The 15958-nt window shown below is 39.5% G+C and overlaps 1 protein-coding gene across 1 annotated transcript in view; it reads left to right on the top strand.

The window, feature by feature from the left end:
* CLSTN2 (calsyntenin 2) overlaps positions 1-15958 on the top strand; it is a 1070252-nt gene that overhangs the window by 882382 nt on the left and 171912 nt on the right. Inside the window, exons 7-8 of the mRNA XM_089669513.1 lie at positions 5778-6026; positions 8563-8684. Coding sequence (XP_089525639.1) covers positions 5778-6026; positions 8563-8684 — 371 coding nt within the window. The remainder of the gene's footprint in view (positions 1-5777; positions 6027-8562; positions 8685-15958) is intronic.

Raw genomic sequence — 15958 nt, 5'->3', positions numbered from 1 at the left:
GTATACCCAGATCTCTAACCTCTATAAATGCAGCCCAGTGTTTCTTCAAGGAGGTATATTTGAGTGATTGGGTAAAAGTAGATGTGATGTTATCAGTAGTCCCCGCATATTTATTTATTTATGTATGTAATTTAAAATCACTATAAGAGTATTTAGAATATTCACAGGGGAGTCCATAGCGCAGATGACACCTTTGATGTTTATAGTGGATTCCTATGGGTATACCCAGATCTCTAACCTCTATAAATGCAGCCCAGTGTTTCTTCAAGCAGGTATATTTGAGTGATTGGGTAAAAGTAGATGTGATGTTATCAGTAGTCCCCGCATATTTTTTTATTTATGTATGTAATTTAAAATCACTATAAGAGTATTTAGAATATTCACAGGGGAGTCCATAGCGCAGGTGACACCTTTGATGTCTATAGTGGATTCCTATGGGTATACCCAGATCTCTAACCTCTATAAATGCAGCCCATTGTTTCTTCAAGGAGGTATATTTGAGTGATTGGGTAAAAGTAGCTTCAGCTATAAAGAGAGAGCTGCTATACTACTAAATTTCAAATCTGAGCACACAATTTTTTTATTTAATAAGACTTAATAAGTTCTGTTCTTCATTCCACTGACATATAATCATTATTCCAAAACAATATACAGTATAGGACACAAACATACCTACTATTTATAGTAAAAATACAGACTGTATAGTTGAATGTATGGGTACATTCAACTACCAATACAAATACCAATCCTTCCCTAAGTCATTGTTTACAGTATAAATTGTAATGTGCATTACAGTCAAGAGAGAAGAGGGCAGTAAAATCCCAGGAGAAACACAGCCAGGAGGAGATGACAGCAACGTTTTGCACTGACCAGCTTTTAATTGATAGGAAGGTTGTCCTTCAATGTGTTCATGTGAGTAGGGCAATGCATTCTGTTTATGATGAGTAAATGTGTGTTGGCAAATTGTTTGAGGCACAGGTGTTTTAATGTCTTAAAGGTCATATTGATTTTTTTTATTTTAAACTGAGGTTATATTTTTTGCCTATTTTGGAGATAATTGTAAATACTGTTTGTCCATGCTCTAAACAACAGCCATTTTCAGCCCTTTTTGTTATTGCACTGTAGAAAGCCATCCTGCAAAGCATATGCTTATATAATACAGTATATAGTTATATTTATGGCAGGTTCATGTACAGCTGCATAAGATAAACTACGTATGTAGAACAACTCAGGTGTTGCAGCATTGCTTCACAATTTATACCTGTGTTTGCTATAGCCCCTGCAGATGTCATATTCTGACTATGGCTAAGTCCAAATTGAAGGCAAAACTTTTGTTAAGGACATTTTGACATATGGAGCAGGTGCACTATAAAGGCACATTAGGTGCACCTTTGCCATTGACCAAAGGTAAAGTAATTTGTGAGGAAAAGCAAACTAAAAAAAGAAACGTGAAATAATGTATCTTCTACTAAGGTTTTTAAATACCTAAAATCTTAATTGGTCAGATTAAATAAAACCAGACCTTCTTGTTTGAAAAAATAAAATACCAAGATAAGGTTTGAATTTAAGAGAGCATAATAATTTTTGTTCTCCTAGAAAGCTACAGTTATGATTAGACTTAACTCTAGCCAGGAGAAGTTATAGCTACAAAATGACAAGCTGCTTAAAGGCATCATGATTCAAACTCCAAGATAAGGATTTTTGGGGAAAATAAGTTCTAGCATTTTCTTATTACCAATTGGAACCACACCAAAGATGCTATTCCAGAAAGTTTTAAATGTATACAATACTCATATGCAGTATACCAGAATATATTGTCAAAATGAGCTAACTAAACATGACAGCTGTCACAGATAATTAGAACTCTGCAATGATCTGGAGCAATAAAATTTGTGAGTCTATAAGATGAAGCAAAATAATTTTAAACATAAAATGTTTGGCTACAACTGCTGGTTTATTCAGGGGGCCTTGGGGGGTGCTGCAGTGAGGAAAAATAATTGAGCTAAGCAAAGTTCAAATAAAAATTAATATTTATAACAACTATCAGACATATTTAATATTAAAGAAAGCATTAACATTTTAAAAACTATGACTGTTTGAGAACAGACATGAATAATAACGCACAGTAGCTTTCTAATTTATTTGACCAGTGATATAATAATGGATTTTCCCCGAGTCTGGATGTTTCTCGAATTAAGGGAATCGGGGGTTGCTTTCCTGGACTCAGTCAGTGAGTCTTTCTTTATTCCTGCTTCAACCTAAGCATAGCAGTGAAATGACATGAATATAAGTGTGAAGCTCAGCTTAGCTTTAGTCTCAAAGAGCCCAAGGCATAAGATGAGAAATTGCTTGATCAGGTGTATAGGTATGTATAAAGGTGGCTATTGGGCTCCCAGCTGATTTAAGTAGAAAACCTTCACTTCACCTTCACTATTTTTCCAACCGTGTTAGGCCAGCTCCAGTCTCGACTACCTGCTCTATCCCTTCATTCTCCATGAAAATTGGTTCAAACCGCAGCCAAGTATTTAAAGTGCTTTACAGATTAAGTGGCTTGAGGGTGCTTGATATGAGCCTGAATAACCAATCATCCCCTATGTGTATGGACTGCCTTTAGAGAATCATAGACAGGAGATGAAAATAGTTGGATCAAGAGATGTTTTAATGTCAAAGGGCAGCTTCACACCATTCTGGCTGGTAAACCACGTGGAAGAAAGTGCTTAACCACTTTGTCCCTTTATACCCCTTATGGACCAGATCAGTTTTTCCACTAGGGACCCGTTTATTCTGCAATACCTTTATCATAACTTAAGAAAAGCATACATTATTTTTGAGGACCAAACTAGCGTTTTACGTTTGGCAGTTTTTGCCTTGAAAATTTTATTTTATTTTCTATGTAATCAATAGACCAAAAATATTTTTTTACCAGTGTTAGGTTTGAAAAAAAAATGTTACTGTAAGTAAATCTATAATTATTTGGCTTACTTTTTATTTAAAAAAACTGTTCTTCAAAATGACACTAAAATGTTATTTCTTGTACACATAATGGCATTTACACATGAAAACAATGAGAAAACAAACTCAACAAATAACCTAAAAAATAAATGCTATGTGTAAAAAAAAATGATATAGGACTGATCAGGGTTAATAGGAAGGTCAAATAAGGAATACATTTTATTTTTTTTTTAAAGTTTACTTGGAAGGTTCATTTAACTGATGTTGTATGCAGATCTGATCTACATACTGTATGAATGAAATACATTATTGCATGTCATTACAATGACACTTGCAGACTATCTGTAAGTGTCACTTTAAACAGGAATGGCTGCATCTTGACAACCATTCCTTCTACGTACTGCAAATAATTCCCAGTTGTCATTTTGAGAACTTGTAATTGCTAGTAACAGGGACCAAGGAGCAGTGGCAGGAGGAGAACGACTGAAAATAGGAGATACATGTTATAAAAAGTTTTTTAAGGCGCATCTCTTACGTTAGGGTTCTTAGATTTGTTTAACTGCTGCCCGCCATAGGAAATGATGGGTGGACGGTGGCTGTCTCATTTTGGGAGAACAACATATGACATCCTCCTACTCTACTTGCACGACGATCGGTCCTGAGCTGTGTCCCTGGGTCACAGCGGATCACCAATCGCAGTAAAGAGCAGATGACACTGTCTCTATCATGTGATCAACTGTGTCCAATCACAGCTGATCACATGTAAATAGGAAATGCCGGTTATTGGCTCTCCTTTCCTCATGCTAACAGCATTTCTCAGAGGGGATATCTACACTGATAATCAGGGTACTGATCATCAGTGCCCTGATTTATCAGTACAGCCCCATCAGTGCTGCCATTTAGTGCCCATACTTGCCGCCTGTTAGTGCCCATCAATGCCACATACCAGTGCCCATCAGTGCACATCAATGCCACATATCAGTGCCCATCAGTGCATATCAGTGTCCATCAGAGCTGCCTTTCAGTGCCAACTATCAGTGCCAGTCAGTGACACCTATTAGTGCGAATCAGTGACCCCTTTTAGTGCCGTCTATCAGTGCCCATCAATGCTCATCAATGCCACCTATCAGTGCCAGTCAGTGATGCCTATCAGTGCCAGTCAGTGCTGCCTATCAGTGCTCGCCATTGCCGCCTAATATTTCCAATTAGTGCCACCTATCAGTGTCAGTGCCACCTATCAGTGCTGCCTATCTGTGCCCATCAGTGCTGCCTATCAGTGCCATATATGAGTGCTACCTTTCGGTGCCCATCAGTGATGCCTGTCAATGCCCATCAGTGCCAATCAGTGCCACCGATCAGTGCCACCTATCAGTGCCAATCATTGCTGCTTATCCGTGCCCATCAGTGCCATATATCAGTGCCCTTATGTGCCGCCTTTCATTGTCCAATGATGCCTGTCAGTACCCATCAGTGCTGCCTATCAGTGCCTCTTTATCAGTGCTGTCTATTAGTGCCCATCAGTGCCGCCTATCAGTGCAGCCTATCAGTGCCCATCACTGCAGCCTCATTTGTGCACATTAGTGAAGGAGAAAAATTACTTATTCACAAAATTTTATAACAGAAATTTAAAAAAAACTTTTTTTTTTAATTTTCAGTATTTTTTAGTTTGTTTAGCAAAAAATTTTAAAAAAACCCAGTGGTGGTTAAAAAATTCCTGATCTACAACATATTATTTCTTGTGGTAAGTTTGCACTGGGATGCTTAAAACATGTTGTTTGACCCTTCTTGCATTACCAAAATGGGAGCAGTTGTGTGACCAAAGCATAAAGATACTGTATATCACTGTGAAAGCTGTCCATTCTTTAATAACTGTTCCAGGATTATAATGGCTCATACAAGTTATTAGGATTTGTAGATGATCTAAATGACATTAAAAATACATAAGGCTCCAAATTATTCTTAAAATGGTTAAGAATCATAGTATATATACTTGTTCATTGCATTGCACTCAACTCATGCTGACACATACTTACAGATAAGGCAGAGACTTTGGCTAGCACCCATTGACTTAGACTGTAATGGCTGTAATCTGTGATGGACACAGAATGACGGAAATTGATGGATAGTGACTGTGGCAGATGGTCCGAAAATAACAGATACTGACAGATACATTTCTCAGCATAGAAGCCCCACCCCCACCCAAAATAGAACATCCAAAAGGTAAGGGGTTTTGACTAATGTGGGTGAAAATGACCACAACAGTAGGCTGGACTTAAATGCATGATTTGACAGTCTGACAGGTGCTGGAATCTGTTCAAACTGTATAAAAAGAACATATATATGACATCTTGTACTAATCATACAGATATTATTAGGAAGTATTAGAGCTGCTTCCTAAAGGAGGTGTATTAAATAGAGGCAATATGTGGTATACAGTTATTTCTGACTTGATTATTACTTCTTGACCAACAGTATGCTCACCCTTGCTGAGATTCTATTCTTGTCACAAGCATATACAGTACAATATAACATAAGTTACAGTCTGTGAAGACAAGTAGGTGACAACAGCGAGTTGCTGTAGGATCAAGATACATGTATCTTGATCATTTTGTATTTATTTCTTTTGGTACTCACCTCAGCAAAATACAGAATTTGCTTGCAAAAAAAGATAGTAAACTGTTATATAAACATTACTATCTTCCAGCATTATCTTCACACTGTTAGAAAGATCAGAAATTACAATCCTCTCTCCCTTGATGCTATTGGTATTTTGGTTATTATGCATTGTCTAAAATGTTTTACTGAATTCTTCATTACATATTTAGGAGCCTCATCTGGTGTTATAGACCTACTCCCAACACCCAGTGCCACCACCAACTGGACAGCTGGTCTGCCTATGGATAACAGTGGAATGATCTTCAAGTTTGATGGCAAGCAAGGAGTAAAGATTCCAGATGCCATTGTTCCAAAGAATCTAACTGATCAGTTTACTATCACCATGTGGATGAAGCATGGTCCTAGCCCAGGGTTAAGAGCAGAGAAGGAGACAATACTATGCAATTCTGATAAGACAGGTAACTAATTAGTAAATTCATATAATGTGTGTGTTGTTTTTAAACAATTTCTGCTGCAAATTAAATGGGAAATATCCATTCACTAATTACATTAATATAAATTCTATACAGGCACTGAATGGCGAGCTATGGTTAAAGAAAATTTGTAATTAGCTGGGTCAATGTTATTTTAGTTGGCTAGAAATCTACATAATACATACAGTATATTTACTTTATATGTAGCACCCTCCTAGGTAGGTGCTAGGATTTGTATAGTTAGGTTAAGAATAGCTGTGTTTCTGAGATTAACAGAGAGGCTGTTAGGAAAATCTAGCTGGGCTCTCTGTTTAACAGAGTGATGTAATCGATTAGTTAGATTTGCTCATGATGCTCTGGTGCTGCTGAGTTTTCCTTGAGTTCAGCCCACCTTCAGGAAGCTATAAAAGCCTTCCAGAACTTGGGAGTAAACTAGGTAAATTATCAGCATGAATAGCATCCCTGGCCAATTGCAGAGCAGGGCAGTCCCAATGCATGATGGGAGTGGTATTTTCTGTATGTGAGCACATGGGTTCACCATCTTTCCCAGAAGATGACTGAACCAAACAAACTGGAGGCAGGCTTGCCTCACCTGGTACGTGCTGCCATATGGCCTCAGGTGGGTCAACTTGAGGGCCTGAAGTTAGAAACAGTGACCCTGGTTCTTCAGTAAGCTGACTGAGGGGAGATGTCTGCCAAAGCTATGTCTGGTACCACTGGAGGGTTTTGCTTGGAAGATTAGAAGGAGGCAACCATTCTGCCCTTGGGCCTTGTGAGTACAGACATTGAGGAATTTGGGGACTGTGTACTTGTTACCTCCCCTGGTTCTTGATAGTCAGTGTGGGTCTGGAAATGAAAGGGGACACTGGCTAGTGTTCAGAAGAACTTGTCCAATTGTTGCTACTGCAAAGGACTTTGCTTAGCTACGTTACCTTTGGGCTGTCACAGCCTGTCGTAACTGGCTTATACCTGAAGACCGCAGCATTTTAACTACTATTACTAGAAAAAGGGACTTTGCTCACTACCAAGCTACTTGCTTATATGAACTAAAGAGAAGTCTGCTATCTGTTTCAGCCAAGACTTCAAAAGTGCTTAACTAATAGATCAGCTAGATGTCTTCAGTGTGGATAGTTCTAATTTTGGAGTATCCTCCTACAATTCCCCATCCCTACAATAAAACTACAAAAACAAACATCCTCTAGATTGGTCATTGAAGACAAAGGGCAGGTGTGTGTGTATCTGGCTGTGGAAAACATCTTGTGCTTGGCAGCATGGCAAAGAAGGGGGAAGACCTGGGCAAAAATACAAGTAGTCCTCACAAGGGAGGCACTAAATATACATTATTGAACTGTTGTTTTATATCTGTTTTCCCATTTGTCTTATCTCTATTCAATCTCTGTTTTAAAAATAAAGTTTTAATAAATGAAAAAGGTTCCCTGTACTCTATAGCTTAGCTAAAAAGACAGGACAACATGTCAGCTTGTTTGCAGTTTACCTTGCCTGATAGAAACAATAGACTCCATGACTGATAAGAAATGAGCCATTGCATTGATAACTAATTTAAATACTCTAAACAAGGGACATCTTTTGGCACAGCTGAGATGGATGCAATGCTACTGATGGAAAAATAGATCCAGAGCTCCACCTTCTGGCTGGAAAAAAAGCAATACAAAATTACTGACTGATAAAAAATAAAAAAAAAAGCATTGTTATAAATTGTATTTTTTATGGTGCTGCTTCTGGCAGAATGGATATTTCTACCCAACCTGAATCACAAAAACTAAAAAAAGAAAGTTTTTCTTGTCTAGTAATGCACTGTAATTTTAAATTCAGGAGGGTAAGTGACAGCAGGGACTGAATTTGTTTAATTGGAGAATACTATAATCTAAAATATAAGTTCAATTTTTAATTGCTTAGTTGCATGAGATCCTTTACTTAGGCAGGCCATAGATTATGTGATTTTCTTTTCTGCAACAATAGGTTGCAGGGAAAAAAATCACTCAATTTCAAGATGTTATTTATAAAATAGGAAATCTTCACTTTTAGAGTTCAGGTCCTCTTTAAGTTATAACAAGTCAACAATTGTGCTCTATAATGCAATCACCGGCCACACTTCCTATTTGCTGGTTCTTGCTCTGTACCTTTTTATTCATATGCTTTACCACTGGTTTTTACTGTTGTACTATTTGTATTGTTTTGTATAACTGGCCTATTGCAGTAATGGGTCTATACATATTAAGTGAAAGTGGACCTGACTAGCACCAGTGACCTGAAATCTTGGATGGCAGTTAGGATAACTTCCAACCTGGGATCTTCCAAGTGGTAACTTAAAATCAAAGCAGGTTTGATTTACCTAAGCAAAATTGATTGATTTTGGATTCTTTGCTATTGTATTACACATATATATATATATATATATATAATTAAACCCTATATATATATATATATATATATATATATATATATATATATATATATACACAAATGCTCTTCGTTGAGTGTCTATGTACTTCTCTTGTAGAAATGAATCGCCATCACTATGCATTGTACGTACACAACTGCCGTCTTGTTTTCCTGTTACGCCGTGATTTTGACCAAGCTGACACGTTCAGACCTGCAGAGTTTCATTGGAAATTAGATCAGGTAGGAGATTTTTCTTTCTCCACTCTGTGGAATTTGAGAATCATTTTTTTTGTTCAGTTTGCAGGCCTAGTGTGAACAAATGAATATAACTGTGTCCCCTACAGCTTTGTACAACCTCTGTTAGCAGAGAGGTCACTTTCCGAGCCTTTCCAGAAGGAACATTGACAAGTGGTCCTTTTAGAAGGTGCAGGCAAACCGCAAAGTCCGTGTTTAGTGTTTGTTCTGCTGTGCTTAATGATTGTATTGCCACATGTTATTGACTGTAGTTTACTGATCAATATATCATTATTTATGGCACAGCTCCCATTTATAAAATGTTCAACTAGAAAACACACCAGAATATCTCTATCTCAGTTAGAACGGCAGCTTTGTATTGACTATATTGTTCAGTGTCTTAGGGCATTTCTCAGTCTATATTTATTATTCTGAAAGCATGCAGTATACTTATGTTCATTATTTATCATTGATGTATTGCAGGTAGTTCTGGTTTGCACTTCTGTGTAATTTTGCTGTTAAGTCTCATTGTGCTTTTATGTTTTTGTCAAATTTTCACTATGGCAGTCATAACAAACCATCACTTACTGATAGATCATATAGATTAATAACTAGACCTAATATATTAATAACTAGATGTTATATATACTTAGTAATGTATAGCCATAATGTAAACAGAACTCTCTAGAAATCACTGTCAAAAATTGTTGTAGGTGAGATACTAATGCTGAACATACAAAACCCTGCTCCTTCTGCGGTATGTATTTTATGAAATAATAATAAAGATTATGCTAATAATTGCTTCTTTTTTGCATACATACGGTTTCTAGAGACATTGGCTAAGGTGATAATCACAGAGCTGCATACAAGATAATTATGTGAGGGCTGCCACAGATTGGCAAGTCCTATGATTCTTAAAGTAAAATTAGGATTGGTTATGCCCTATCCCTTTTACTATTCAGTTCATGAGCTGTCAGCTTGACACTGCATTTGTCATGTGGCAACTGCTGATTGGATAATGGTACATTTGTCTCTTATTGTGCATATATGTATATTAATATAAGAACATGCATGAAAATTAACTCCACATTGTAACAGTGCATGCATTATTTTGCAGGGGATGATAGTTGGGCACATTGTAAAAGCTGGCAGGGTGGTCGTTAATGTCCAACTCTGGGAAACTGGAAATTTATCCCATACAGCAAGGGTTAATTGTTTGTAGGGGAGAGTTTTACTTAGCTGATCCTCTGCTTTTCCAGTAGATGGTGCTCCCCCATGCTTCGGTAGTGGACTGTCCCTTGGCATCATTACATCCAGTGAAGTGCATTCATCTTGATGATGTCAAGACTTTAGACTACTAGAACATGGGGCAGAGAAACTTAATTCCCACTTAAAGGGATATTTTTCAAGTTTCCAAGAGTTGTGATTTAAGGTGATAGTTTTGCAGTGTGTTGAGGTGGTTAAGAGGTACAGTGACAGTTTATGCTTTAAAAGTTGGGATTATGGTTAAAAGTTGAACTACTGATTAAATTACTTATATGCTGCAGTCTTTCAATAGAATCAACATTGCAGTTTTTGTTTCTCTGAGTCATCCCTGTGGCATGATTTCATTACCTATTATTCTTTCCAGTAGGTTTGGTGATTTTTCTTTTAAAGCTGACAACAATGTTTATTCTGCAGATAAATCACTCCAGTGTTGTCACCCAGTGGACAGGGTAGTTTTATATGGACTGTAAGTAAGGAACACACAAGTCCAAATCCAGCTAGCAATTTTCAAAAAGTAGCAACAACAGGTTTCTTTTATTTAAAAAAATGGTTTAAACCACATAAATAAGTGCCGGTTCACATATATGAGGACTGGATGCAGTTTGAACCACATCCAATCCGCATGACATGTGAAAAAACATTGCTTCCTGTGGTGCGGATTCAATACTGTTTGAAAAAGAGTTCTGTATGATTCCTGAGCAGTGCCTTCAGGTTCAGGTTCAGATTACAGGCTATTGACTTCTATGGGATCCATTTCTAAACCACATATGTGTGAACAGGATAAAATCCTGAGCTAGTCCTGTCCTGATGTAAACCTGACATGAACCGCTGAACAACTACTGTGTCAATTAGTTGTGAAACCTGAGCTTCAATTTGTGAAAGCATTGATAAATAGATACTTTAATTGTTAAGGGTTCAGGAAAGAGGAAAGATGAGTATGCTATTTTACTTTCCAGCTATTTTTTTTTTGTTCTAGAAAAATAACAGTCTGAGCTGCCAGTGTTGAAACCTACATGCCGTCTGTGAGCTTACAAGTGAAACGTAACCTAATGATGATGGTTATGGTGATTTGTATTTGTATGGTTTTGTCTGTGCTGTCTATGACCTGTATGTCATATTATAAAACCTGCTTGCTATAACCAAGGTCATGTGGAGGTTAGGCTATACAACATAATATAAAGTGCATTTGTTTCTCAGACATACAATGTGAACTGTTTGGACATGTAGTTTGCTGGTCCTGACAAATGTGACGCCACTATTTCCAGTGCCCATTCTCTTGATGTTTCTATTCCTGAGGCAGAATAAGTATCTTAAGAAGGGCATGAGCTGAATTCATTACAGATAAGCAATGCAGGTCCCTAATGCATTACAAGTACAACTTTAACCAGTTCAGCGAGTGCAGGAATCCTTAACACTGTACTCTGTACCTTGCTGCAGGGTTCTTCATCATTCAAGTGGTTAAGATTATACACAGGGAATTCTAAAGTACCAAATTTACCTAAGCAGCTGGCGAGATAAATGATAAATGAGTCATGTTAATCCTACCAGAGAGAATTATTCCAAGTCAATTCCACTGTATCCAGCAGGGTCTAAGTCCATTAGCTTTCTATCCCTTAAAGTCTTTTCTGACATAGTTTATTTGCTAAGCCTCTACCACTCTGATCCTATTTCTGCCCACCTCAGTGGCAATCACTTCTTACAAATCAGGACGTTTGCTGTAGGGCTGAACTGAATGTCAGGCTCATTCACTTGTGCTTAATGTAATGATCTGCCATGTGTGCAGTGTCCAACATACTAGCTTTAGAATAGCTGATATGGTGTCGCTTACCTATTAAGTTCTTGCTTACAAATTTATGAAGACTAAACAGAAAGTAATGCTTTATGCTAGATGGTCAGCTATTGCTTTATCCTACTTCATTTAGATCAAAGTGATAATCACAAACCCTAAAGTTTTGGATAGAGTGTCAGCAAATATTTTGGGGAAATCAAGAGTAACTCAGTGTTTGAAATAAGTATGGTTGTTTTCAAAAACATTTAGGTCCCATTCCGACCTATGCATCGCAGTAACACACAGTGAAATGAACATTAATGCAAGGCACAGCAAGTCATGTACTGAAGCACGGTAGTTAAGACACAATCCATTTTTAAGAGTGCCCTAATATTGGTGATATGGGCGTAGTTGCCAACTGTCACGGATTGCCCGGGATAGTCCCAATATTTTGAAGTATGTCCCGCCATTGCTCAGTCCTGGCCAATGTTCTGATAATCAGAGATCAGGGTGGGGGCAGCCTAAGAAAGAACTTCTGCAAGAGCTCAGCGGTTAAAAAGATTAAAAATTTCCTGGCCCCTTTGCTCAGTGGGAAGGGGGTTGCAGCAAACTGGGGACTATTTTTCTAACTGCAGTAACCTCTAGCAACCAATCAGTGAGCAGTAATGGTGTGCTTTAACCTCTAGCAACCAGTGAGTGTGGACCAGATCTTTATGTTTACATTGTCAAAGTTTCTTTAGATAAGTCTATGTGTGTTTTTATTTGTTTTTTGGGATGTTGGGTTGGAGAGCAAAATTTCGTGGGGGGTGTCCAAGAAAATTGCACTCTATTTAACCACACCCCCTTTAAGTCACGCCCAATATTTTGTGTTATTTAATCCACACTCATTTTGCGACGTGCTGCCACCTCTCACTTTCAGTATAAACCACACCCATAAAATGAATGCCCCGCCCCTAATTAACATACTTCTCCACCTACACTGGCTTTCTGCACATACAGACAAAAAAAGTGTCCTTAAAAATTTTTTTTAAATGTTGGCAACTATGTATGGGAAATGTCTAGCTCAGTAGTAGAAGCATTTGAGTGAAGTCTATGCCAGTCCGAACTGTGTTTTAAAGGCTTGCCAGCCCACTTTTTTTAAAAGAGCATCCAGCTGTTTTCTCCCATTTCTCTGAGTATTGCAGTGATCTATCGGCGTCCTGGACCGGTGTCCCGCTTTCTTGATGACTTCTCCACCTGGCTACCCTACTTTCACTCCTCTGAACTACCTACTATCATTCTCTGAGATTTTAACATCCCCATTAATGTCAACAACCCGGCTACATCCCAACTCTTCAACCTAACCTCATCTTTTGCATTAGCACAATGTATACAGTCCTCCACTCACTCTGATGGGAATATATTAGACCTTGTTTTCTCCCATCTTTGCACTCCCTACAACCTCACAAACACCCCTTTTCCTCTCTCTGATCACAATCTCATCACCTTCACAGTGTCCTTGTCTTCAAACACCTATCTCTCCAAGCAGCAAACAATTACCTGCAGAAACCTTCACAACTTGAACCCTGCTCCTTTCCACTCTGCAACTGACCAACTCTACGACAGAATCTCTCCCCTGTCCTGCCCTGACCTGGCCACTGCTGTCTACAACAGTTCGCTTTCATCCACATTAGACTCACTTGCTCCTCTAACAACACGAAGCAGCATCAGGCCCCGAGCGTTACAACCGTGGCAGACTGACGACACCAGAAATCTTAAACGACATAGTCGTGTGCTGGAGCAATTGTGGCGTAAAACCAAATCTCAACAAGCATTCACCCTATATAAATCTGCTTTCTTAACATACAATTCCTCCCTTCATGCTGCCAAACAAGCCTACTTTGTCACTCTTATTAATACCTTGTCATCCAGTCCTCATCGTCTCTTCTCTACTTTTAACTCTCTACTTTCTCCACTTCCACCCAGTACCTCACTCATTGCTCACTTTACCTGCAAATCATTTCAAAAACAAGATTGACGCAATTCGTAGGGGCATTGCCACTGCACAGACATCCATCCCACTTAGCATACCTTATATTTAACCTCCCTCAACACTTTCCTCTTTTGACCTTGCTACTACAGAAGAGGTCACTAAGGTTTTCTCAGAAGCCCGTCTCACTACCTGCCCCCTGGATCCTGTCCCCTCACAACTACTACAGTCACCCTCTTCTTCCATCCTATGCTCCCTCCCTCACATCTTCAATCTTTCCTTCTCTACTGGTGCCTTCCCAGGGGAATGCATGCGCACATCACTCCCATACTTAAAAAGCCCTCCCTGGACCTCACCAACCTGAACAACTTAAGACCCATCTCCCTGCTGCCATTTACCTCTAAACTCCTAGAACGCTTAGTCTACAATCACCTGAGCTCCCACCTCACCGACAACAACCTTCTTGACCCTTTACAGTCTGGCTTTCACTCACTACACTCCACTGAAACTGCCCTACTAAAACTCACTAATGATCTACTAACTGCTAAAACCAATGGTCACTACTCCGTACTCTTACTACTTGACCTCTCTGCGGCTTTTGATACGGTTGACCATCCCCTCCTCCTCAAAAAACTCCACTCTCTTGGCCTCAGAGACTCTGCTCTCTCCTGGTTCTCCTCCTACCTATCGCAGCGCTCCTTCAGCATTACCTATAACGCTGCCTCCTCCTCTTCACTCCCTCTTTCTGTAGGGGTCCCTTAAGGTTCTGTCCTTGGACCCCTTCTCTTCTCCATCTACACCTCCTCCCTTGGTCATTTGATAAACTCCCATGGCTTTAAGTACCATCTCTATGCTGATGACACACAAATATATCTTTCTACCCCTCACCCCTTCAGTCTCCTCTTGCATTACTAACCTACTAAGTGACATATTGGCATGGATGTCACTCCACTTCCTCAAACTCAATCTTTCCAAAACTGAGCTCTTAGTATTCCCTCCAGCCCGTGCCCCCTCCCCTGACTTCTCCATGAAGATCAATAACACAATCATCAGTCCCTCCCTCATGCCAGGGTACTAGGTGTAATCCCAGACTCCCATCTGTCCTTTCAGCCCCAAATCCAATCACTATCCAAATCGCATAGACTTCACCTCTGCAACATCTCCAAAATACACCCGTTCCTAACCACGGAAACCACTAAGCAACTTATTCACTCCCTTGTTATATCTCGCCTTGACTATTGTAACTCCCTCCTCATTGACCTACCTAATTGCAGGCTATCCCCTCTTCAATCTATCATGAATGCTGCTGCCAAACTCATCCACCTTACTAACCGTTCTGTATCTGCCACCCCTCTCTGCCAATCCCTCCACTGGCTTCCCATTGCCCAACGGATAAAATTCAAAACATTAATAATGTATAAAGCCATTTATAACTCAGCCCCAAATTACATCACCGATCTTGTCTCTAAATATCACCCAAACCTTATTCTCCGCTCCTCGCAAGACCTCCTACTCTCTAGCTCCTTTGTCTCCTCCTCCCATGCTCATCTGCAGGACTTCTCCAGAGCTTCCCCCATCCTCTGGAACTCTCTACCCCAATTTATCAGACTATCGCCTACTCTGCTCACTTTTAGGCAATCTCTGAAAACCTATTTCTTCAGGGAAGCCTATCCTGCCCTCAGCTAATAATGGAATCCTATACTCTTCCAACCAGTCCATCCCCCACAGTTACTACCTTTTTGTACTGCTAGCCTCTCCCTCCTAGATTGTAAGCTCCAAGGAGCAGGGCCCTCCTATCCGTCTTGTATTGAACTGTATTGTTGCTGTATTGTCTCCCGTTATATTGTAAAGTGCTGAGCACCTGTTGGCACTATATAAATCCTGTATAATAATAATAATAATAAAGTTCACAGACATGGTTGCCCATGCAAAAGCAAACAGTTAACAAGAAATGCCAAGCCACCTGACTCCCTTGTCAGCAACACCAATGCTCCTGGCACTGGTCCCTCAGTCCCAGCTCTCTAGCTCTCCCAGCTCTCTCAACCTTAAATTACAGCCCCCAGCTGTGCAGACCCACTCCTGACCTCTAGGTAAGGTTGTCCCTGCACCTTGGGCTCTCTCAATCTTCTGAGATTTACAGACCTCCTCCAGTGTCCTGGATTTGCTACATGCCTCAGCTCTCTTAGTCCTGCTGACATAGCTGCTCCAACACAGTGGATAGGGAATTTCCCCCTCCCATGGGGTATTGTCTCCTGAGCAGTTCACTGCTTCTGGCTG

Source organism: Staurois parvus, unplaced genomic scaffold (assembly GCF_062004578.1).
Source record: "Staurois parvus isolate SC_StPar_1 unplaced genomic scaffold, SC_StPar_1.0 ptg000078l, whole genome shotgun sequence".
Classification (NCBI taxonomy): Eukaryota; Metazoa; Chordata; class Amphibia; order Anura; family Ranidae; genus Staurois; species Staurois parvus.
The sequence above is the reverse complement of the archived record's forward strand: the minus strand, read 5'-3'. Positions and strand labels throughout refer to the sequence as shown.